Below are 26,230 nucleotides of genomic sequence, written 5' to 3'. Positions count from 1 at the left end.
ACAACTTTCTCAAACATCTGTGAAGCAGAAATGCTGGAGAGAAGGCACAATAAGCCAACCCAAGGTTTCCTTTATCTACAGTACTACGTAGTGTTACAGAGGTCAGATGGCTAAGAGGCCTGAGGCCTGTGTATAGTTAAAAAACACTGAGAACAACAGGTTCAGTCTCCAAGACTTGTCCTGCTTTTCCCCAGTTTAGAGACCTAGAGTAGGAGTGTTAGGAGAGCAGAATTTCAATGCAGAATAATAGTCACAAACAGTGTTGGACATTGTTACTAAGTTTTTGGAAAGTGTATAAAAGTCTCTTTTAAAAATATTTTAGAAGTGATATTTTTTGCTGTGGACAAGGGCTTGTCTCCCCAACATAGTTTGCATGAAATAATGACCCCGTTTACACCTGGTATTAAGATGCGTCTCGGGTGAACCGATCACATGTTGTCAGGCGAGACACCTGGTCGCTTAAATGCACCTCCTGTGACCACTTGTGTTTGGATTTCAAGGGGAGGGTCTCTGATTTCATGACGACATGCATCAATCACTATGTCAGTGTGTTACTGCGTGACATTAAAGTGCAACAAAGTCAGAAAAGACAAAGAAAGCGTGAAAAACGGCACGCTTTTTCTCCTAGATGCATCTGAAATTTAATCTAAGCACAAATGCAACATTTCAAGCAGAATTCTCTGTTACTTCAGTGAGTTACCTGTATTAAAAGAGCTTCAGATGTTTGTGCTTCTCATCTGTGTCCCTGCATGGTGATATCAGACACAGTAACCACAGTAACCACAGTTTTGGTTAAGTTTAATAAAAAAAATAATAAAAAAAAAAATTATTTCACTGATTTGATTAACTTTACCTACATATAGGCCACTGTTAAAGGAATAGAACAAGAGAACTTGTGTTGTTTAGTGCTAAAAACAATACAAATTCACATTTGAACATGTGAGGCACTGTGAATGAGCTTCTTTCATGAATGACCAATGGACGTCAAGATTTCCACTGCAAAATGACTCAAATTGCTGGTTGTTTCTCACCAAAACCAATTGTATACCTTCAGAAGATTTTGAATATGATGCATAATCATATTCAAAGAGACAAGAAGTGTAAAAAATTAAGGGTGTAGTAAAGGAAAGGTGAGAGAGTGATGGAAAAGGTATACATGAAGATGCATCCTAGTGCAGAGGTTTCTTACAGTGGGAAATTACTTCAGTAAAAAACTAATTGTTGTTTTGTTCCTCCAACAGGAACCATATGTCAGACTTCTCTGATTTATTGATTATTTACCGACAACTAAAACACACACATACAGGCATTTTTTGTTCAAATATGTATAGAATAATGTACAGCCAGCCAGACATCACATAATAAACCCTGACTGGGTGATCAGAACCCAGAAAAATGTTGTATCATCCTGAAGAGGTTTATTTTGTGGGAATGACAGGATGACTGCATATTATCCCACTTATTATACAGCTACATCCCAAATAAATAAATAAATGAACATGAAAAAGTTATTTGAATTGAAATTATTGTATTATGTGAGATGAAAGAGTTCACAGAGTGCTACATGAGTCGTGAGACTATCCCAGTGTGAGAAACTTGCTGCAAGGGACAGCAGTCAATTAGCTGTTAAGTGGCCTTTGCCCAATCAGAATTAATTTTGTATAATTACCACTAAACTGATCTTTGTCGCTGGCAACTGATTTCTTACATAGCTGGGTTAGATTAATAGATTATACAAGATTTTATCAGCCTCTCTGGGTTTATTTTGAGATTTGGTTAAGTTGTCAAAAGATGTTTACACGCTTGTAGCATCTGGCTTGAAAATCATTGTCTTTGACAACAGACACAAAATTATTCTATACTCACTTATGAGCACCCATTAATATTTTTGTTGATCTGGACAATTGTGTTTTAACAATCCCAAGAGTTTAAATTGCAGGATGAGTCAGCATCCACCACCTACGATCACCTTTCTTTATAGCTGGTTAACTATTGATAAGTTCAGAGAGCCCTGAACTTTATTCCCTAGCAAACCCTAAGAGACATGATGACCTTTAGAGCTGAGATAGTGACAAGCTACTAGGGAGAAGAGTGTAAATTATGATTGCACTGTATGTATTGTACTCCTCAAAGTCAGTTTGAACACACTCATTATGGTTCTGTCAAATATGAAAGCTCACACTGCTGAAAAACTACATGAAGTGACTGGGTGAAACTTGACAGTGAACACTGTGTTCCAGTGATTCTCAGAAGACCTCCACTCATTTATTTAGTAAATACACAGTCTGTCTGTCTCTCTCTTTCACAAGGCCCCTGGGAAGACAACCCAAATCATGTTGTGGATCTCATATTGATTAACTAATTAGCTGTGGCAGATTTTCAGTTCAAACGCCTGTCTATTAATTTCAGTGAGGGGTGTGTGCAGATAGAAGGGGAGTGTCTCGGTTAAATGACTGTGATGTCAGTTGGACAGGTCTGTGGGGATGGTTGTCATTTTGCTGTTTATTTACATGTGAATGTTCAATTTATGTTACATTTTTTTTTTTTTTTTTTTTTTTTTAATGGGCTAATCACATGGTATTTTTTTTTTTTTAAATAAAGAAAATACTTTTCTTACTCTGTATTTTTGTCTTGTTTTCCAGTAAAAATATCTAAACATCCTTAAAACAAGATACATATACTTAAGAAGCAAAATGAAAAATGACATTAAAGGAATCATTCATCAAAAAATGAAAATTCTGTTATAATTTAATCAACATAATGTCATTCCAAACCCATATAACTTTCTTTCTTAAGGGGCGGTCACACTACACTTCACGCTACATTCACTCCCATTCAAACACATCCGAATGCGGGAGATCGGAAGCGCAAGCTCATGCAAAGAAATTTCATATTACGTTGTGTCACACACTGACCACTTGGCTCAATTCAAAGAATGCGTATTTCAAAGCTGCGTGTTTTTACTGCTGCTGGAAATTGAGTAGAGGGCATATTTTAACACTTTTAATATAATATTATTATTATTTTTTTTTTAAGTGTTATTTTATCAGACCAGAAGCTCTCCCATGTGACATCCTCTCCTGGTCCATTGCATTGTCCAAAAAAAATTTGAGCACTCAAAGCCTAGTGTAAGTGCTCCTTTATCCAGAATACATAAGGAGGTGTTTTATTGAATACTTGCCCAAATACCTCATAAAAGTATTCCATGCAATGTCATATTTCAAGCCTTCTAAAGGCATACAATAGGTTTTGGTGAAAAACCTGCAATTTAAATCTTTTTCAGTGAAAATCTAGATGTCTGTTGAGCGTTCATGAGTGCATGAGAGCAGATTGTTCACAGTGGCACGTATTTAACTTGCACTGTTAGCACTGAAAACAATGTTTGTTCTGGTGTGAACATGCAAGCTTCTGTTAACGAGCTTCTCTCATGCACAAATCTCACTACATATTGATTTCTTCAAATACAAGGCTATATATCTTAATATGGTATTTTGCTAGCAAGTAAATGCTTCTTGTTTTTAAGATGTTTAGATATATTTTGGACCAAAATACTAATGAAGAAAATTAGTTTTTGCAGTGCAGAGTTGCTTACAAAAAACCTTGTATTCATGGTGTCATGGCAGGGGATGACAAATAAAATATGCTACACTCGGTTGGCTTTTCATGAAGTGGGTGAGTCATTTTGGTGGGCTGCTGCCTCACCTTACCTGTCACAATGCTTGGATTATATTTTAGCCAGAGAACAGGAAATGAAGGTATTGTTCTCTATTGCTTTATTGTTACTCCACAATGCGACTTGTTATGAATGAAATACAGGAATCTGTGATAATGGAGGCAGGAGTGCACATCAGTTGGCTTTGTACTGAGGGTCAGTGGTTTCATTGCTATATTGAATGCTTACGTATTGTTTTTTTTTCTTTTTTACCATTTTTACCATTTTAATAATGAATAATGCTTGACCCATTTGTATTTCTAGAAGCCTGAATAATTAGACATAAGACCCTTATAAAAAGTACTGTGGTGGTAGCATGGTACAGTTATGTGTCAGACAGTAATACAGTGATACTTTGGTATATACAGTGGTACAGAATGATTACCATATTCAAATACCATGTTATTTACATGTACTCCAAGGTTCTTCAAACAATACAATGGATTAGCATCTCACCATGTCCAAAAAACATTCCACAACCATGGCACTTTTTTATAAGTGGAGCTGCGTTGATAATCCCAAACTTTCTGTTGGTAGAATGTCATGGACGCTGAAGCCATAACTCCTTCCCATTTAATAAACTCATTGTCTGCCTGTGTACCATTTTATTGACCTCTGTCAGTTCCTTTTAAGATTCCATGACCATGTTGAAAAGACACACGTTTGTGCAGCTTTGAAATCCTGAGAAGTTCCATTTGAGCAATTAGGAAAACAAGTTATTCCGGTTTTGGGAAATAATAGCGTGCCTAGTTCAGAGAGCTATACTCCCATGTGCCTGAGAATGACAAGCACGCCCAGGTCATGTGGTTTGTGTCTGTTTAATAGCAGGGCTGCAAACTGCTGTCATTCAGGTTGCTGGTCTGGTTGGGATGGCCGTTGCTTCATGCCGGGTCGGAGCCATTTTTATACATCTCTTGACATTAGTTTGAAGTACAAAGATCCTCTGCTCCATCCAAAGCCGGAATATTGTGAAGGTCTCTGTGCTGTGCTCATTTAACCCCAGTTCTGTTTGAATAACCTTGGCTTGTAATTTGTTGACCATTTTTAACTGCTGTTTAGATAATGGTTGAGTTGAATCTGGTGCCCAGCGGCAAAGTTCAGCCTACATTTGACATGGTCCTCTAGCATGGGATGCTGGTGTCTCCACTGGGCTTCTTAAAAGGGTACTTCAACCTTAAATGAAAATTCATCAAAAAGTCTTCATTTACTCACCCTCATGTTGCTCCAAATCCATCATTCTGCCTAAAATCTATGTTTAACTACCCAAGCCAACAAGACTTCCTTGGTAAACCAGTTTCACCCAAAAGACTACAGAAGGTTGACCATAAATCTTTACTGGTGATCAGGATAACTATGGTGGTCCACTAGCTAGAATTCATGGTGGTCTAAGCTGGTCTTTTCAACAAGAAGAATGTAGATAAAGTGTGTGTTGTGTAAATGACCACGTGTGCTTGTCTGCTTGGGAATATGTTTGTGAATGTGTGTGTATACTGAGTATTCGTGGGTGCTCTAATAATCTGTGCAAACTCTGCTGGGCTTGAGATTGCTGCTGTGTTTCTCTGAACTAACAATGCCCACTGCAGAGTGCAGGTCACAGCAGAATAATTGCTGGAGGACTGTGGGAACTCACTGTGATCTGATACTCAATGTCTGAGTGGATTTGTTCCATTCACATTCTGTTGGCCCTGGGGTGGCTTGTATAGATATTAAGAGGAGAGATGACAGCAATTGGAAGAGAGTACAGAGTGGATCGTTCTGCTATTTAACTTTCAGCCAGAGGATTAGTCTCAAGGCTTGTCTTAAGGTTCAAGAAATTAAAAATTGTTCTTCAGGTCTCTTGCCCACTTATTGTTATTTGATTATTCTGTAACTGTTCGGCAAGTACAGAGTTTTGAACTTTGTCTCTGTAGCAGGGCCGTAACCACCAAAGACATCCAGGCCCATACAGAAATGTGATTTATGGCCATATATGAATAAATATACAGCATATACACAATAATAGTTCATGTATTTGTCATCATATATGTACATATTTAAATTCCACTAGTATTTGGGAATATATACTTTATGTTGCAAAAATGTACTAGTATGTAACTTTTTATATCAGTGAAAACCATGTTTCATATATGTGTTTTGCATATATTGCCATATATCAAATTTCTGTATGGGGGTGGAACATATCACTCTGAATATTCAGATTAATGATCGACTGATATAGGTTTTTCAGTGGTTGGATTTTTAAAGTGAAGTGTGTGATTTAATTGACAATAGCAGCACCAAACAGAATTGCAAAAATAGCGACTGTTTTCAAACAAGTTATTTTTTAACACTCAGCCCATCTACCATTGGTCAAACAGATTGTCCTGTTCCAAAATTACACCATTGGTTGAGTCAATTTTGCTGTGTCAAGCTGGTTGGGACTCAGGATTCTCAAACAAACAAAGTTTTGAAAGCGTCTCAGAGCCACCTGTGTTTATACTTGTATGTGTTGGTCAAAAGGCTGATTTGAATGTATTTGATTAAAAAAAGATGAAATATGCTTTTTATTATTTGCTAGATGTTGAGAGATGATATGTAAGTTCCCTGCAGTTATAAAGTTGTTCAGAAAATATCATCAGACTGGTATAGGTTAGCAAACCCTCACTATTCCTACCACCATCAACTTGAATGAATGAATGAATGAATGAATGAATAGGACTGCTTAGGCATTCAAGATAGGTTTAATCAAATGTAGTGAGCATCTGTGTGTGTGTTAGAGAGAGAGAGAAAGAGAGAGAGAATGTTGTGAACAGGAGGCATGAAGCAAATGTAAAGATTTCACGTTTGTGCAACCCAGCACTGTGTCAGCAGGGAGTCAGAGAGCACCTTAATTATCCTCTCTTCTTTTCTCTCTCTCTCTCCCTCCTTCCATATGTCTCTCTTATGCTTTCCATGTAGCTGACTCCCCTCTGTCTATCCATGGCTTTGTTGGTCAGTTCTGCTCTCATTTTAATGCCCTGGGTTCTTAGCCAAATCTAGCTGTGCAGCATAACCTGTCCTGTCCCTTCATGCAATCCTGCCACACACTGCTACACGCATACTATTGGAGACATATTTTTGCTGTAGACACATAGAATGCGTCATGAATACATTATCACAGTTAGTTCGATACACAACACACTATTGTGCAAACAAGGAATTTGTATGTGGATTTGTCTTTGCTTGTATACGCTTACCTTTGTGTTAAAAGGGCATTCTACCTCCTACTCTTAAGGAACTAAAGTAGTGCTGATTGTCTTGTAAACTTGGAGTAGCCTACATGCTGTACTTTTGAATAATTGCTCACTTTAATACATATCGTAAACTTGAAAACCACCAGTTAAATTGCAAATTCCTTTTTTTTAGACATCTGGTGTCCGCATATCAAGAACATACAGTGTACTTCTCACACTGGATCCAATTTAACTTCAAAGCAATCACGATTAACTACAAAATGGATCCGACAATCAAAATGGATTTGACATACTAAAGTAATTGTATCAGAAAGACTCGAGATTTTTGGAATTAATTAGTACAAAAAGATAATTATATTATTTGGTGTAAGCCTCGTCCTACATTTCAGCGCTCAGATGCTGCTTGAACTGTCAGATCCTGCCGGAGGCGATGACGGCAGGGGAGAGGAGCTTACTCCTGCCCAGGATGGGACCTAAACTGGTGGAGATGGGGTGGGATGGTGGGTGAAAACACGGAAGTATGCAAACAATGAGAGTCAGCTTGCAGGCTTACAAAGCGGAAGCTGTATTGTGATTGGATGAGATGCTTGATAGAATTATTCCAGAGATTTTCCTGCTAGAACTACACTTATGCTTACATTTCTATCAGAAGGACTTGAGATTTTTGGAATTAATACAAATGAAAAGATACTTATATCATTTGGCATAAGCCCCGTCCTACGGTTCAGCGCTTTTAGGCTGCTTGAACCATCAGATCCTGCCGGAGGCGATGATGGCAGGGGAGCAGAGCTTACCCCAAAAGTAATTTGAATCTAATTTTATCCAATGCCCCTAAAAAAAAAGACAAAACCAAATAATTAGACTCAGGACAACAACCAGTTCTTCAGAAGGTGAGGGACAAATCTGAAAGAAAAAGAAATATAAATCATTGATGCAACATAAACCTTTATATGGCTGTACAACATCCTACTATTGTGCCATACCCTGCAGAAGGGTAGGCTAGCTTATGAGAATTGTACAGCCCCTGTGAATGGTGAGCCTTGTTTGTGCCATATCTTTGCAGAAGGGTAAACAATGCTTGTGAATTAGCCCTTGCTTGTGATTGAGCCCTTGCGAAAAGGCAGGCATGATTGTGCAATGCCCCTGCAAAAGTACAAAACAACATTTACATTTACAGCCCTATGATAAGGGTGATGTCATCTGTGCAAAACCCTAGAAAAAGGACAAACAACTTTTTCGATTGAGCCCTATGATAAGGGCGACGTCGTTTGTGCAGTACCCCTGCAGGAGGACAAAAGACGTTTTGTGTTTGAGCCCTACATAAGGGCGACGTTGTTTGTGCAATACCTTTGCAAAAGAAAAGCAACATTTTGCGTTTGGACAACATTTTGCATTTGACAGCGTTCTGCGTTTGAGCCCTAAGCTTTATTTGTGCAATACCTTTGCAAAGATAAACAATTCTTTACCCTGTGAAGGGAATTACAATTATTTTATATAAACTGCATTTGTGGTGTCATGGGATGCTTGAAAGCATGGCCCAAAAGACATGCCACAGTTGCGGCACCTAGACAGCACATTTGCACTGCTTAGGAGATGTACTGAGCCGATAGCAGAAGACAAGCCGCTGTTGTGCAGCCTGGATGGCACATTTGAGCTGCCAGCATGCTTTTCTGTAGAAAGGCACCATTGTTTAGAAAGCTTCATGGTCCTATCACTAATTAAATAATGAATAGTTCCAGTAACCCATAGTATTACGAATCTCTACACTGTAATGATGCCAGAAGATGCTCATAAAATTAAATGTGACATAGCTGGATATGGAAATAATAACTTGATATGATTTGATAATTTCCTGTATCTGCATTGTGCTGTTAATGAAATACAGATATTTAATGAGCAATGCCTTATGCTAGGTGTTAGAAGACATGTAGCAATGATGATACTTACAGTTTAAGGAGAATGCGGATGTAAACATATGAAATCAAGAAATGCTTTGTGTTTTGCCATGTGATAGGTGTGACCAATGAAACACGAGAGCATAATCTAACTTAATGGATATAATCAGACCCCATACACTATGCCATTACACAAGTGAAATGATGTGTGAAAAGCTTATGTGTGTGGTCCAGACATTGCAGCCATATATGTAAATACAATGAGTGTAAGTACGCTCCTATACATATTAACAATACACAGATGTTTACACAGTTTGCATGTTACACAATACACATTACATAATATACAAACTGAACAGTTAGAGGCAATTTCACTGAATTGAATTAAGCACAGTATACAAGCACAGTATACATAGTATACATAACATGCAGTGATGTGTGGCATATAGTATTGTGTTGCCATTAATTCTCAGATGTGTGTGAAGGGGTAGATATTAATAATGATAGATGTGATATATATATACATATTGAGTCCAGTGCAATCCAGTGAAATTAGTGTTAATGTCCTAGAGTATGGAGTTGTAAGCAGTTCAGCAGTCTGATTGTCTGAGGGAAAAAGCTGTCCCGCAGCCTGCTGGTGTGGGCTCTGATGCTGCGGTACCGTCTGCCAGATGGTAGCAATGAGAGCAGCCCATGGCTTGGATAGCTGGAGTCTCTGTTGATCCTCCGTGCTTTCCTTACACATCGTCTGGTATAGATGTACTGGAGGGAAGGAAGTTCACCTCCAATGATGTGCTGGGATGTTCGTACTACCCTCTGCAGTGCTTTGTGGTTGAGAGCAGTACTGTTTCCATACCAGACGGTGATGCAGCCAGTCAGAAGGCTGTCCAGAGTGCATGTGTAGAATGATCTGAGGATGTTGTGACTCATCCCAAACTTCCTCAGTCGTCTCAGGAAGAAGAGCTGCTGGTGTGCCTTCTTCACTATGACCTCTGTGTGGATGGACCATGTGAAGTCGTCAGAGATGTGACCCTCTCCACCGGTGTTCTGTCGATAGTGATGGGGCTGTGTTCTTTGTCCAGTCTCCTAAAGTCCACCACAAGCTCCTTGGTCTTGATGATGTTGAGAGAGAGGTTGTTCTCCTGACACCAGCGTGTTAGGGAACGCACCACTTCTCTGTAGGCTGTCTCGTCGTCATCTGTGATCAGGCCTACCACCATTGTGTCATCTGCAAACTTGAAGATGATGTTGAAGCTGTGTGTGGCCATGAAGTCATGGGTGTAAAGAGAGTACAGGAGTGGGCTGAGAACGCAGCCCTGTGGAGCTCCAGTGTTGAGGTTCAGTGGAGTAGAGATATCACTGCCCATTCTGACCACCTGGTGTCTGCCTGACAGGAAGTCCAGGATCCAGCTGCACAGCAAGCTGTTCAAGCCCAGAGCCCAGAGCTTAATGTGTGTAGAGTGAAGCACAATTCAGTGTAGCAGTTGCCAGGTTAAGCAAACTGTAGTGGATCCAGAGAGGCAGGCAGCAAAGAGCAAATGTGATCTCTGACCAGTCTCTTAAAGCATTTGCTGATTACGGGAGTCAGAGCAACAGGATGCCAGTCATTTAACCAGGTGATTTTAGTTTGCTTCAGTACAGGCACAATGGTGGAAGTTTTGAAGCATGTGGGAACTGTAGACAAGGAGAGGTTGAAAATGTCCATGAAAACACCTGCTAGTTGGCCCGCGCATGCTCTGAGGACGTGACCTGGGATGCCGTCTGGACCCGCAGCCTTGTGAATGTTCACCCGTTTGAAAGATCGGGTTACATCTGCTACAGAGACAGTAAGTGAACTATCCTCTGCTGTGTCAGCTGTGGGAGCTCTCTCCACGAGGGTGGTGTTGTTCACCTCAAAGTGAGTGTAGAAGGTGTTAAGATCGTCTGGAAGAGAGGCAGTGGTGTTTTTTTGGGAGTGTCCGTGATATTATTGATTCCCTGCCACAAGCTCCTGGTGTCGCTGGTGTTAAACTGTAACTCCACTTTGTCCCTGTACTAACCTTTTTCTGCTCTGATGGTTTTACAGAGGAATAACTGACTTATTTTTGCTCCTGCTTGTTCCTGGAATAAAAGCGGAGGTCCTTGCATTTAGTGCTGCACGGACATCATCGTTAATCCACAGTTTTCTGTTGGGGTAGATCTGTATTGTTTGGTTGGCACCACATCTTCTATGCACTTCCTGATGAAACATATTACAGAAACCGGAACATCTCCCAGTCCACATGATCAAAACAGTCCTGTCGCATAGAATCTGATTGGTGCGACCTACACTAGATCGTTCTGAGGGCTGGTGCTTCCTGTTTCAGTTTCTGCCTGTAAGCGGGCAGAAGCAGAATGGAAGAGTGGTCTGATTTGCAGAATGGTGGGTGGGGGAGGGATTTGTAACCATTCTGGAAGGGATAGTAACAGTGGTCCAAAACCCATTCTCCTCGCGTGTTGCATGTAACATGCTGAAAGTATCTTGGTGTTATTGTCCTTAAATTGGCTTTGTTGAAATCCTCTGCAACAATAAACACGACCTCAGGGTGCATGGTTTCCTGTCTGCTTATGTCCCCATACAGTTCCTTGAGTGCCTGGTCTGTGTTGGCTTGTGGGGGAATGTACACAGCTGTAATAATAACAAATATGAATTCCCTCGGTAGCCAGAATGGTCAACACAGTAGCATGAGGTATTCCAGATCAGGGGAGCAAATGGACTTCATAGAGTGCACATTCCTTTGGTCACACCAAGTGTTGTTGATCATGAAACATACACCTCCTCCACTGCTTTTCACTGAAAGGTCTTTAGCTTTGTCCACGCAGTGCACGGAGAACCCCGTGGGCTTGATAGTTGAGTCTGGAACCTCCGCCGACATCCTGTGTCCCGGTCTCTGTGAGGCAGATAATGCAGCAGTTCCGCATCTCTCTTTGGAAGGAGATTTGCACCCTTAGCTCGCAAAGTTTGTTGTCCAGTGACTGAATATTCGCCAGTAAAATGCTGGGGAGCGGGGGCCAGCTAACATGGTGTCTCAGTCTGACGAGGATGCCGGCTCTCCTTCCCCTTTTCTGCTTTTGATGTCACGGTCGGGTGTTCCAGACAAAGGGCTCTGATGCCGTGTTTGTAAGCGCAGTGTCGGCGTTGATGTATTCAAAGTCTGGTTTGTGATGAGCGACAGATGAACCATTATCCAAAAGTGTTTGGCTGTTGTAGGCAAAAAGACACATGACATCCAGAACAAAAAACATAAGAATAAGTTGCAAAACCAACAAAAAACTGCTGCGTTGGTTTGGAGCTTGTGACACGGCTGCCATACTCTGCACCATCTTGTGCTGTTTTCTCAAACACTGAGTAAACAGATCAACATTTGTGAACCTAAGCTCGGTTCCTTGCGTGCACGGCCGCCACGCAGTGGAACGCACTGTTTGGGAGGAGCTTGTTTGTTTAATCTGACCAACCACATCGCCAGAGTAAGCAGATATAAACAGTTGCTTACCTCGAAGATGTCCCTCGAACTTGAACTCTTCACGTCAGACTAGGAATTCTCAACTGTACCCGACTCTCCATAACAGCTTGACAAGTCCGGGATCATCTCTCCTTCTCCCCATGCTGCTGCCCATCTGGTACCCTACCCAAGAAACCTCAGAAACACCTGCAATCCTCATTCCTTCTCAACCAACCAGTACCACTGTAACTAATGTTTCTCCCCGGGCAAACATAGCGGCTTGGCACTGGTGAAATCTCTCCAACCGCAGAGCACGTTACTATCCCAGCCCCCGCATAGTTCCCGCCTCCTTCTGCTCTCCATCCCCAACCTCCTATCGTAAATCTACTTCCAACAGCCAAACCTTCAGCAAGCTTACCTCATCCTCCCAATACACAACCAGCTCATATCTGCCATCCTCCCTACTCCTCCATGACAGCTCCTCTAAATGCCTCTTCTGATTCTGTGTGCCCTGCACTTTCTTCCAACTTTCTCTCTTTTCCTCCCTATCCATGGGCTACCGGAGCAGAACCCTGTGTGAGGCTACCTCTGCCGGAGATTTACGCATCATGCACATTCTCCCCACACCATACCCTCCTTTTGACTATTATACTAACTTTCCTCATTTCGGAACCAATCCTAGTGTGAGGCTGCCTCCGCAACTGACTTCGGTTCCAAATTCCACACCTGTTCCAGCTCGGCCCACCCACATTTACACTCCAAACAGCCATGCTGCTCACTATTCCCCAAACGCTGCCGCTACGGAACCTCCACCAGTCTCCAATCACCTTCGCACTCAAATATTAGCAAAGATTCAGAACCTTGGTTCCAGAAGTGAACCCGACACCAACCCCAGTACCTCCCTGTTCAGAACTGACATTCCCATAAACTACCCTATCAAACATCTCCATCAAGTTGCCTAATCACACTCCATACAGGCTATATTTCAGCAAACACAACCAAAAACCTTGACAACATATTTATTCTCCCTTTTTTAGTTTTCTCTGCTGCTCACTATTTACCACATCCGCAAAGATTGACCCCAGAAATCATCCCACAATTTCATATTTACACATCCTAGATAACGAAACCATCAGATATTACATCAAAGCAAAGCAGACCAATACAAAAGATGTCATTCAATTTACATTTTCAGTCTGCCGACTCCCGTTCAGTCTTTTCAGTCACACTACCTGCCTTACACAGGGTCCCAAGTCAAATCCCCTCACGACCTGCTCTTCGCAGATGATATTAACCAGGCAGTTTTGAGATTTTGGTTTCAAAAACACCTAAAATTTGTCCTTCTCTAATCCGACATCCCAAACTCATAATCAAGCCACTCGTTTCGTATAAGTGCCGCAACCACTGCAGCCCAAAAAGGTCTACCCGAGCAGCAAATCCATTCACTGGTCCGCTGGACATCCCATGCATACCACAGCTACACCCGTAGAAACCAACTCCACATAAAGAAGGCGCATTGAGCTCTAATCAGCAAGTCCATCTCTCAAAAGAAAAACTCGATGAAGTTTTAGGGTCCCAGCCCACACATAGCCAGTGGGGGGGGTGCTTGTTCAGCCCTGCTCATATGCGATGAGGGTCCTCCTGTTTGGACACTGCGAGTATCTCCCCAGCTAAACCTGGAGCCATCGCATTCAAATTGCTGCAAAGGCCCTCCTGCACGCTATGAGGGCCATCCCATCCGGATGCTGCTAGGATAGCCCTCCCATTAGAATCGCCTTGAAGGCCCTCCCATTTAAGTACATTTGGGGTCCTCCCGTTCGGACACCATGTGAGTCAACTCATGTTTATGTGTATTGCTCTCCCGTCTGATGTGCTGTGAAGACTCCACCGTTCGAATGCAGTGAGGGCCCATTTGATCGCAGGACATGCTCGCCTGCTCCAGCGGCAGCCGGGCCCCACACCCGTGGGGTTCGCCCACTCGAATTGCTACACGGGCCCCTCCCATCGAACGACTTGTGTCTGGAGCTGACTGTGACGAGGAGGAGGGCGTGGCCGGCGCTGAGTCAGCTGATCAGTGGGAGAGTGAGATAAAGGGGAGCCAGAGGCGCCAGTTCAAGAGAGTGAGAGACGCACGCGGCCGCGCTGCATGTGTGTTCATCTTATGTTTTATGTTCTATGTTGTTTTAAGTTTATTTATACCAGTAAAATTTACGTTGACTGTTCAGCCGGTTCCCTTACGCTTGCCTAAGGGGAGGTGGGGGCCGGTTCTTGCCAGGAGCAGATCTACCCAGGCAGTGGAAGTTTACCCCCCTTTCTCTGGAGGGAGCAGGGGTGAGTGGCTCCCCAGCTACGGGCATCACGGATCCCTCCAGCACAATAGCAGCTCCCGCGAGAGCTCATTTCGATGTGGCAGTAACCTCCACTGTTTATTCAGCGTTTCCACCTATTCTTTACTCTATTCCTTTCCTACCTTCTCTGGAGCATATCCCCTAGCTCTTCTGTTCCCCATCCCCAAGCATACCCTACCGTGAATCCGCCTCCGTAAGTGGCAACGCTTTTTCTATCATCTATGGCATCTCTGCCCTTCTTTTCCAACAAGGCTCAGCAAGCCCCCTGACCAAAGTCTACGCACTGCCCCCCCTCCATTTCAGGTTTTGTTCAAAATGAAATATTGCCACTTGAAAGTGATATTGATGCAGTATAAGGAGTATGATGAATAGATTATTGAGAACATTGATAGCAGAAAGCCTAGAACCCCATTAACCACCAGCTATATGCATTGACGATTGTGCCCCCAAAGGAAGAATAGATAGTGAACTTAGCATATTTTCCTGATGGAGATCAGCAGCTGATGAGCTTGAACATCATGGTGAGTAATAAATCAACTAGAAGTGACTGTTGCTTGGAAAAGTGAGGCATAGCATGTGACAGGATCAGTACCGCTGCTCCCGATTATTCGGTTCTCCCCATATGACGCAGTCTGCGTAGGGCACCAGCTCCCTAGGGGGGCACCAACTTACCCTAGTGGGGCACCAGAAACTCCACAGGCTGCCCTTACTCGCACATTGTACGCTATTCAATGACACGGTAGCAATTGCAGAACACAAATGATCACCTCGCTCTCGCACTTTCACCCTGTGCTCGCACCACACCTCGCAATCCCACCCCCTACTCACATGCGCGTGAGTAAAATACAGAAGTATGCGAACAATGAGAGGCAGCTGGCAAGATTATAAAGTGGTGGATATATTGTGATTGGATGAGATGCCTGATAGAATGAATCCTGAGATCTTTATTAAATTTACTAAATCATGACATCCTGTGTGGGTCTCCTGTTGTCTCATATTTTAGTGGTGAGGCACTCAGGGGGGAACCATATGCCCCTATTTTTGTTTTATTATGTTAAACCATGTAATTATTTTGGTTTAAAAAGGGAAAGAAAGTTCTAAAATGAAATGCTTACAAGGAGGACACACTTATGATTCATACAGAATTGACACCCAGTAAGGTGGAATGTTAGCAGGGGACATATTGTCTTTCCTCCTCTGCAACTTGCCTTAAACAAAGACCTAGGAACATATAAACAACCGGCAAATTGACCTAAGCCATGCCACCTTACTGTTGCTAGCTGATAAGCTTTCCTACTAGCACTTGTTCTACAGTGTAGTGAGAATCACCCTGACACCAATTGAAATGAACTGGGCCTCACATAAGACACTAAAGTATGTGGTGATTTTTTTTTTATCACACTTCACTTAAGGTGTATGTGTGTGTGATTATTAATATCAGATGGCCCCTCCCTCCATCCTCGGGGCACCAGCTAAGGAGTTTCACCTTATCAGTAAAAGAATGATCCAAATGGACCATTCAATAAATTAGAAATATGTAAATTGGAGGGAGCTGGTCATCTGATTAATCTGAAGGATTCATGAGATTCTGCCTAACCATTTAGAGCTCTTAAGTATCAAGGAACAGACAGTTGTAATAAAATTAGTTTTATTTACAAAAATATAAACAAGAGTAACTAACAAAAACTACAAAATGGTACTAATATGCTAAAAGATAAAATAAATGAATAGGTAAATAAAGTGCATAGGATGGAAAGATGCAAGTGGTTGAATCTGATGTAGCAATGGCAAAGTTTGACTTTTATCTTATGAAAGATAAGTTGCTGTTTCTCAGTTAATTAATTAGGTGAAAAACTTATTCTTAATTAAACAATGCAAAGATTATTTGCAAGACATTTGATACACAGGTTACGTAATCTAAAGAATTTTAGGAAATTATAAACTGATAGTATTACACAGTACACTAATGCCAAGGCCTCTGGGGAGAAGTTTGGATAGTGATATATTTATTTGCAGCTTGATCGATCGACGAGTTCGGTGATGGCAACGTCTTCCACTGGAGCTCAGGGCCACGTTACAGTGGGGAAGGATCTTGATTGCATTTCAACAGTCTTGGACATGAAGGAGCAGAGGAATGCTGATCTCGTGGAAGCACCGAGAGGGTTCTTGCAATCTGGAACACGCAGATATACTGTTGTTATGTCGGTGCAAACTTCTATATCTGGAACACGTATATGCACGAAACTTGAAGAGAAGGTTTGCTTGCCAGAGCTAAACCTTGTTGCTGTAGTTATCCCCCTGGTATAGGGATTCTAAACGTGCCGTTGCAACAGTCTCTTGTAGTGAGACTTGTTACTTGGTCGATTTTTTACTGTCTGTCGGATGGAGACTAAAAACATTGGATGATCTGTTATCCTCTCTCTCATAGAGTGAGACCAGAACAGAGAAGTGTTATAAAAGTGAATCCTGTTAACGACCCTCTGGACAGGGACTCAGGACCAAGGTATTTTGTATTCTGTTACATCTCCTGTCACTCAGGCCAAAGATTCAGAATGTTGATTATTATTCTGTTATTGCTTCCGAACTCTAACAGCCGGGAACTCAGAACAAAGGTGTGGTCATCCGGAGGATAGTTTTATACCTTCCTGATGAGGAGGAGATTTCAGTTTGGCGCTTCTTGTTTCACAGTTATGCTGCTGACATCAGAGGAGGCCCACAGAGTGTGGCTCACCTTTCCTTCTCTTTGTGGAACATTTGCATATTTTAAAGTACATAGTTAGAACAGTGTCTTTAAAGATTCATATATGCATTGTTCCTTTTCCAAACCTCTTTAAAAATACTATATTTTTCTGAAGATATAGAGACCAAACATGATATTGAAAGATTAAATATTACACATGCATTAATTTATACCACCATAGCTCAATTTGTGTGAACTATTGTTCTAACTGAACATCTGCAATTTACATAAACAGTTCTGAGAACAAACATGAAGTGAATGTGAGCAGTTGGTGTCCATGTTAGGAATAAAAGTTTGTGTGTAAAGATTTGTCTATGTGGCTTCTTTGTTTCAGCTTTTTCCACATGGTAAGTTAATGCTGCTTCGAGAGGTCTTGAAGAAATTTTGTGGTCCTTCTCACCACTGGTCTTAGGACAAACCTTAGAATGGGGGGTTTGAGAGGTTGCTAAGAAACCACTCATGGACCAATGAGAAGTCTTTTCCAATGTGTTGGAAGATCTTTCCTGCCTTGTGAGGGGTGTCTGGTAGTTGTCCGAGCAGCTTATCTGATGGCTGCTCTTGGCATTTGTTTGTGTTGGTCCTGCCATGATCCAATCAAAATGGAACCACTCTTCTTTGCCTTGTAAGTTTGAGAGGGGCTCTGGCATAAACTGGCTCCTGGAATGTCATCTGGTCTGATTGTTCACCACAGCAGCTTTAAAACATAGACTGAGAAGCAATTGGATTGAGTAAAAAGAAGTCAATAGAAGTGTCCTTAACATTTCTACTATCTACTCAATATGGTACTGTGAATTCCTTATTATTGCCTCTACAATGACCTGAATCAATACATGAATCAATTTGTGACTCATTAAAATGAATTAATATACAGTACATGTACAAAATACTGTAAGTTGGATGTCATTAAGTTAAAAATTAACTGGTTCAGCATGTCAAAACAGCATGTCTTCACAGCACCAAGAACCCACTGATCTTAGGACCACAATGTGTCTTTTACGTGGTTTGTCCTGTGTGTTTTAGGGCTGTTGGGCTGCAGACGCTTCAGAGGTTCAACTCTCAACTATAGTTTATTGCTCCTGGAGGAGGAGGCAGACATGCTGTACGTGGGAGCGAGAGGGGCTTTATTTGTCCTGCAGGCTAGTGACATCTCCAGCAGCTCACTGCGGAACGTATGTACTCACAGAAACACCACTTAATTAGAGAACTTGCAAGGCAGCACCATGTTGATATTCTTCACACATTTTGTTTTTCTTTCTCTTCATCTCCACAAATTTCTGCAATTAATTAAGTCTGAACCACTTAACATACAGACTCCATTGTTTTGTAGATTTCAGCAAAAGGAGGCCTACCTATTTTTGGATAGCACAGCTAAACCAAACACATTTACTCTATACATTCTAAAGGAATTAATGATTAAAGTTTGAAAATCTCACAGTGACTACATTGTTAGGAACCATTCACACAGGATACTTTTTGCATTCAAAATTAGCTAGATGCAGCTTACAAACCACATTGCAGACACTGGTATTTTCTTCATAAAATGCAAATCTAGTGTATTTTGTTTAGTCATTTGTTTCTTTTTGAATATTTTGTAGATTTTTTTCCTCCAAAAAAAATACAAAGAAAAAATTATAATAAAAAAATAAATATACTCTATATTTTTGTCTTTTCCTTATTTGTGTTCCAACTATTAAGCAGTGACAGACACTAGTTGGTACAATTTGGCTCTGCGAACTAGAGCAGGAAGTTGGTTTTCCAGGAAAGCAATTGTAGTCTTGACATTTCAAGAATACTTGTTAATCTTTTACTTGGACAGATTGACTGGGAGGCATCAGACGAACAGAAGCAACAATGCTTGAGGAAAGGGAAAGATAACAAGGTAGGTCAAGGTCTCATCAGTTGTTGTCATTATTACCTCTTGTCTAGTTACTGACCTAGACTTCCTCACCCTGACAGACGGAGTGCTACAACCACATACGGTTCCTCCAAAGGTTCAACAGCACACACTTGTACACTTGTGGCACACATGCTTTCAGCCCTCTCTGTGCATATATTGTAAGTAACTGTGATGCCAGACAGCTACAAATTTTTAAGCTTCTTGACATCTTGTTTTTAGATGAAAACCTTCAGATTTAGGACAGAGTAAATAACTTTGTTGTGTTTTGCCAGGATGGGGGGGAGTTTAAGATCTCGTCGGCCTTCGAGGAGGGTCGAGAGAAATGTCCATATGACCCCAACAAAGGATACACTGGACTGCTGATTGGTATGGCATCAAAGAAGCAATACACTGTACATTTGTTCCTTAGTTTTTTTTTATTTAAAAAAATGTCTTATTATATTAATGATATTTAAATTCTTATGTTGTTATGGTAAACATTCTATTCCGATATTTTGCATTTTTGTTTTTCGTAGATCAACAGATGTACACAGCATCTCAGTATGACTTTCGGAGCTTTCCAGATATCCGACGCAACTCTCCGAATCCCACACTGAAAACAGAAGAGGCTCCCACTCAATGGCTGCAGGGTCAGTTTATGGCAGTACATTTTATTTGTAAAAATATTTTGTCCCACACCAAGAACATTACAGTAATGACATATTGTGTGTTAAATGTTTGGATTCCTCAACTGTTAATAGGTTAATAGCATTGTTAATAGTATTGTATTAGTATTGTATTGTATTATTATAGTATTGTAAAAAAATGTTATTCAACTTTTCACTCAAATTTTTATGCTGATAATACTGTATAATGTGTAATGAAAAAATCTGTATTAAATTAGAAAATAATGTAAAATAGAAGCATTTTCACTAGTGGTCTCAGACTTTTTGACCACACTGCATGTGTTTACAGAGCTAAAACTTAATTGGTCATTTTAATGTGCAACATTTTAATACTGGCAGCTATTTTTGGAGTAATGCACTAACAGCAGTCTACTATCCCTTGCAGAGGCTGATTTTGTGGGCTCAGCATTGGTGAGAGAGAGTGTGAGCAGCTCAGCTGGAGATGACGATAAGATTTACTTCTTTTTCACGGAGAAGAGCCAAGAGCTCAGTCCATACTTCAGCCACAGCAGAGTAGCGCGGGTTGCTCGTGTGTGCAAGGTATGAAGCTCCCGGGGGGGGGGGGTATGGGTGGACAGCAAAACGACTTAAAAGCATATTTAGAGTATTTATTTATTTAATTTGAACAATTATAACTATAGTTAAGTGTATACTCACACATTGAAGAGCTTTTTGAGTGTGTTTTAGAGCACCAAGCAGTGTAACAGCTTTGCCTTTGGAACACTCCACATTTGAAGTGTGTTCTACAGGTTTCCTAATAGGGTTGTAAAGCAGCATTGTTACCAGGAATCTCACTTTAACAGCTCCATTCCCATGAGACAGTTGTGTCTGTCTCACCTCTCAACCTATCAGTCTAGCTCTACACACTCACATCAAAGTGCCAATCAAAAATGTCTCTAACCTCACATCTTGTAGACTGTTTTTGTGTGTATTCAGTGTGCTGCTCAAGGGTCAGTGCATATAAGCAGTTTCAGTGTTCGCAACTAGTACATTTCAGATTTTGTCTCAGGCATGGGGGAAAGGTCTGAAAAGTCAGGATGCAGCTTGCTGTGTATTTACGGCATATTTAAATGATGTTTGATGTTGATAGTCGGCCTAGTAAAGTGTTATAGTGCCCGCCCACTTTTTCAGCTGTCTTGGTTCTTGATTTTTTTTTTCATTTATGTTTTTTAAAGGGATTTCATAAAAAGGTTCCTGATAAAAGAGTTCAAAGACATGAACCAAACCAATCAGCTCCGAGGTGAATCACAACATTACAAATTTTAATTTGAAGCCAAATAGTATTAGAAAATCTGACAAAAATACAAAAGTTCAAAACTGTGTACTTACCATCTTTCATGAGGAACTTCAATCCCATGAAACATTGCGAATGATGTAAAAAGCAGTGTAACTGACACGACAATATATTTCAAGTTTATTGCAAAATATTCAGATATATACATATATATATATATATATATATATATATATATATATATATATATATATATATATATATATATATATATATATATACCTGTATGTAGTTTGAATGTGTAGGGAGACCGACTCGTTTGAGCCTCATAAGAGTGCGTGGTCACTGCTCTTTCGCAGCTGTTTGTTTACCGAGACTCACTGACTGGAGGATCTTTGCTCTTTATCAACATGGGAAGTGCAGGTCTTCAAGAGAAATTTTGCATTTACATTTTTTTTTTCAAATTAAGTTAACATGGACTGGTGGCTTCAACAGAAGTATATACCATTGATTAACAACCTTGGAGTCTGTCTAAATCTGTCTTTTCTGTATTTATATGTTATCGTTAAAAATTAAATCCCCTACAGAGAAAATGAATGGGATTTTTACTTTCTGGAACCTGACTGTTGAGCTCTATTGGGATAGCCATAATTAAATGTGCAAAAAATAAATAAAAAGTAAGACTTGCTAGCTGCTTATATATATATATATATATATATATATATATATATATTTTTTTTTTTTCTTTTTCTTTTTTTTTTTTTAATGTTTTTTCTTCAGACTGTTTTTAAATGTTTTAAATATCCAAAAAGATCTGAAGTGCATTATCATACCAGTGCCAGTGCATTGCGCACTGGTTTCACTTGACCATACATCTGCTTCTGAGTTAAAGGTTATACAGTATAATGTCATTGTTATTATTGGAAACTGATTACTGGAGAAACTACCATAACAATTGCCGTAAGAAGCTTTGGGGTCCAATCAAAGTCATTTCTCGATTAAGATTTATTCTCCTCTAGGGAGGCAGCATGGAAAGTACTTAATCTCCCTGACATGGGGGATTCCTTTACATACAGAAAAAGTCATCCAATTTAGCTCATTTCCCATTCCCACAGTCACACTGACAATAATGTTTCCACCACTCATGCCAAAAACCAGAAGTTACAAATTCTCTTGTACGGCTGTTTTGCAGCAATCTTGAGTTTTTCTTAAAGCCTAGTGTTGAATTTATATGAAGTTGAAACAAACATGTTGGGCCTTTTCTAACTAGTCTGCTGTATTATATTGTCCCTATCAATCTTTGTTGTTTTTAATACTAAACGGTCTCCAGATGTAACCATCAAATTAAAAAAGAATACAATAATAATAACTAAGATACATTTTTTGGAGTTGTGTTTATAGAACAAAGAACATTTCTGTTTTAGGTTCCCAATATAAATATGCCTTCAGGCAGTAAAAGATGACTTAGCAAGTGCCCTAGAGAGCGAATGGGTGAAATAAATTCTATTTTTTCAAAATGTCTCAACTTCTTATTTTCATTGTTTTATGTGTATTTTAAATATTATTACGCTTATATCTGGAATCTTCTTTAGCATCCTATGATTTTTCTTTTTCTCTCCCTTGATTATGTAGAGAGATAGAGGAGGTCTCCTCACCCTACAGAAGAAGTGGACCTCCTTCCTGAAGGCACGGCTGGTGTGTTCTTTACCTGACTATGAATTTCACTTCAATGTGTTGCGGAGTGTGTTTTTGCTGGAGGGTGCCCGCTCTCAGCACTCTATTCTCTATGGCATCTTTGGCTTGGAATGGTAAGAGCATCCATATGTTGGGTACAATCACTTTGATATTGACCATGTTTTGCTTAAAAGTGTGTTTGTGCTATATTTCTTTAAAATAATTGCCACTTGGTTTGATTTTTTTAATATAATGCAAAAACATTCATACACTTTTAAGTGTGGCATAAATGTCCAAATACTTCTTTGGGCCACTGTGTGTTTTATTTGCAAAACGGGCCTGTGGTGAGTAGGGTGGAGCCGAGCGGCGTCTGGGCAGAGCGAGGCCGGGAAGATAAGTGGCGAATGACTTTCACCTGTGTGCCACACCAGTCTCGCGTTCCAGCGAGGGGCGGTGGGAGTACTTAAGGAGAAGAGACAGGGGCACATGGGAGAGAGAGACACATGAAGCTGTTTGTGTGGATCTGCGTATCAGAAGTGCGGGTGCTGAAAAGCAGCGCATATGTTGAATGTATGGCTGAAAAGTCTTATTGTGGAAAGTCTTCGACAATAAATGTCTATGTGCTCTGTCAACCCGGTCCCAGCTTCCTCCTTTACCCTCACTGAGTGTTACAGGGCAACTTATAGATTTGCAGATGTTTTTGATTAACTATGTGAGATTGCATTGTGGGTATCCATTAAATTTATCATCTGTCACATGATTGACGTCACTTCTTCTGTCCATTATGGTACTGTTATCCTCCTCAGAAGAGCTAGATCTTACCCATGATCTACAGTGCTCTCAGGTCAACTCTTGAATGAATCAACCAGATGTTTGAAATAGAAGTAAACCATCTGTCTTACATTATTCTGGCAGTTGTGTGAGGAAGCTTAAAGTGTTGCATTGCCGAGCAAGCAGGGTGGAATGCAAATGCCTCATCAGTCAATATCAATTAATGGATTTCTCCAGGACGCATCGTGTCATTCTGCTGTGACTGTCGGGTTTGTTGAAATAGATTTAGTGTGCGGCCTGTCTATTAATAAGTTCATCTATCTGCCTGGACACACTCCTCGCTTTGGCTTGCTCCTCACTCAGGTTGCTTACATCTTATGAGGCAACCACATTTACAGTCCACCAGGATCATCAGAATGAAATTCGCTGACACATTCTCTTGCTGCCTGGAGCACAAGACATGTTTTATTCATAAGCAGGTTACATTCTCTCAGGAGATCAGAGAATTTACTTCGGACAAGTGCAGAGGAGCCCCTGAGCTAGGCTTTGACTTGTCATTGATAAGACTGCAATATCCAAAATCTGGATGTTTTTTGAACTGGCAGATTGTGTACTTTGAAGCTTGAGGACCACATTTCTGTCCTTGTCAGCATGACGGTTGTGTCTTTTGTGTTTATTTTAGTCTCTGCTTCAGATGGCCGCCAACAGATTGTCCACAGTCCATTCACTGATTGTCTGACGCATATTGCATACTAAAAAGGCAAGAGTTGGCGGATGTCACAAGTTCCAATCTCATTGGAAAACAGGTTTTGTAGTCAGTCTGCTTGGAATCAAAGTCATGTTTTTTAGGTACCGAGTTGATACATTAAACACTTTTGAGGAAGAGATGGATTTGCCAATGTTTTCCCACTTATGGGCATCGAATCTTAATAATATATTCAGATTTATTTATATATATATATATATATATATATATATATATATATATATATATATATATATATATTTGAGGCACTTAGTAACTAGATATCCACAAGCAGAACTTTATATTCCACTGTACATTATTTTCAGTGAAATAATCAGACAGAAGTTATAATCACAAAGTCTGTACACTTTTTCCGACACTCCATTATTTGATTTTTTTTTTCATGCCAGTCTATTATTGTAGTATAATCGAAAGTTTCAAATAAACCAGATCCTAAACAGCACGTAAAACAAAAACTGTGGTTGTTTGCTTTACATATAATTATCACTACACCTACATTTTTGCTAAATTATTTCTACGTGGCTCCTTGTATCGCAACAGTTTTTGACTGAATAAAACAACCTTTTTAAATAAATACTAGAGCTACAACAACAGTGATTTTATTCCTTTTCACACAAATCACAAGTAAAAGGGCAGATTATCAGTTTATAAACACTTTTCACATTGATCCTCACACAATGGTATATTATGGCATCTAAAAACCTTTTCTCCCCAATTTAGAATGCCCAATGCGCTCTAAGTCCTCGTGGTGACGTAGTGACTTGCCTCAATCCGGGTGGCGGAGGACGAATGTCAGTTGCCTCCGTGTCTGAGACCATCAATCCACACATCTTATCACGCAGCTTGTTGAGTGCGTTACTGCGGAGATGTAGCGTGTGTGGAGACTGCACGCTATTCTCTGCGGCATCCACACACAAATCACCACACGCCCCACCGAGAGCGAGAACCACATTATAGCGACCACGAGGAGGTTACCCCATGTGACTCTACCCTTCCTAGCAACCGGCCAATTTGGTTGCTTAGGAGACCTGGCTGGAGTCACTCAGCACGCCCTGGATTTCGAACTCGCGACTCCAGGGGTGGTAGTCAGCGTCTTTACTTGCTGAGCTACCCAGGCCTCCACATCTAAACACTTTTACTATTGCGCATGAAATGTAAAGCGATACATTTTGACATTTGAATTACATGAGTTGCGTGGCGCCATGCGAGGATCGGACGTGTGAACGGCGAGCTCTGCGCACTTTGGTAGTTTGTGCCATTTCACTTGCTAATGAAACTCCTAGACGAGCTCTACTGTCTGCTCGACATAACAGGCCATAAGCTGGAAATCGAGCGAGCTCACAGGGTTCTGGCTCGGAGATCCACGGAAGGAGACAGGCCCCAATCAATTCTGGCCAAATTTCTGAGATCATCCGAAAAAGATCTCGTGGTACGCAAGGCGAGGAGTAAAGGAAGTCTTTCTTGGAAGAACAACAACATTTTCTTGCTCCCAGACTTTGCAAATTCGACAAGAGAGAAACGTGATAGATTCCAGGAATGCAAGAAACTCTTACATCAGTGGAAGGTTGCTTTTGCACTGATGTTCCTGGCCAAATTGAGAATAGATACTTAGGATGGCCTCAAAATATTTACATGCCCACAGCAAGCATTGTCCTTCATAAAGTCAATGACTGAGTAAGTTACCTGTGGTTCTCATGTTACAGCCGAGTGGACCTGACTTACTGAACATTCACTTGACCATCCGAGGAAACTCTCCTTCTCCTTCTTTTTTTCTGTTTGTGTTGGTTCTGCCTAGCGGCTGGAGTTTTTTTTTGTTTTATTTTTGGAATAACACTCCTTCGGGACAGTTTGTGGA

General features: G+C 40.7%; 1 protein-coding gene across 3 annotated transcripts in view; it reads left to right on the top strand.

Moving 5' to 3' along the window:
- sema4ga (sema domain, immunoglobulin domain (Ig), transmembrane domain (TM) and short cytoplasmic domain, (semaphorin) 4Ga) overlaps positions 1–26,230 on the top strand; it is a 58,059-nt gene that overhangs the window by 13,083 nt on the left and 18,746 nt on the right. For all 3 annotated transcript variants that reach the window (XR_007892676.1, XM_051651008.1, XM_051651009.1), the window contains exons 3-9: positions 18,389–18,537; positions 19,185–19,247; positions 19,325–19,423; positions 19,538–19,631; positions 19,781–19,894; positions 20,316–20,470; positions 22,797–22,972. Coding sequence is in view for 2 of the 3 variants with exons in the window: in XM_051651008.1 (XP_051506968.1) it covers positions 18,389–18,537; positions 19,185–19,247; positions 19,325–19,423; positions 19,538–19,631; positions 19,781–19,894; positions 20,316–20,470; positions 22,797–22,972 (850 nt within the window). In the remaining variant the exon portion in view is untranslated. The remainder of the gene's footprint in view (positions 1–18,388; positions 18,538–19,184; positions 19,248–19,324; positions 19,424–19,537; positions 19,632–19,780; positions 19,895–20,315; positions 20,471–22,796; positions 22,973–26,230) is intronic.

This window comes from Myxocyprinus asiaticus, chromosome 23, assembly GCF_019703515.2.
Source record: "Myxocyprinus asiaticus isolate MX2 ecotype Aquarium Trade chromosome 23, UBuf_Myxa_2, whole genome shotgun sequence".
In the NCBI taxonomy this organism is placed as follows: Eukaryota; Metazoa; Chordata; class Actinopteri; order Cypriniformes; family Catostomidae; genus Myxocyprinus; species Myxocyprinus asiaticus.
Note: the sequence above shows the minus strand (reverse complement) of the source record. Positions and strands in the feature narration are given on the sequence as shown.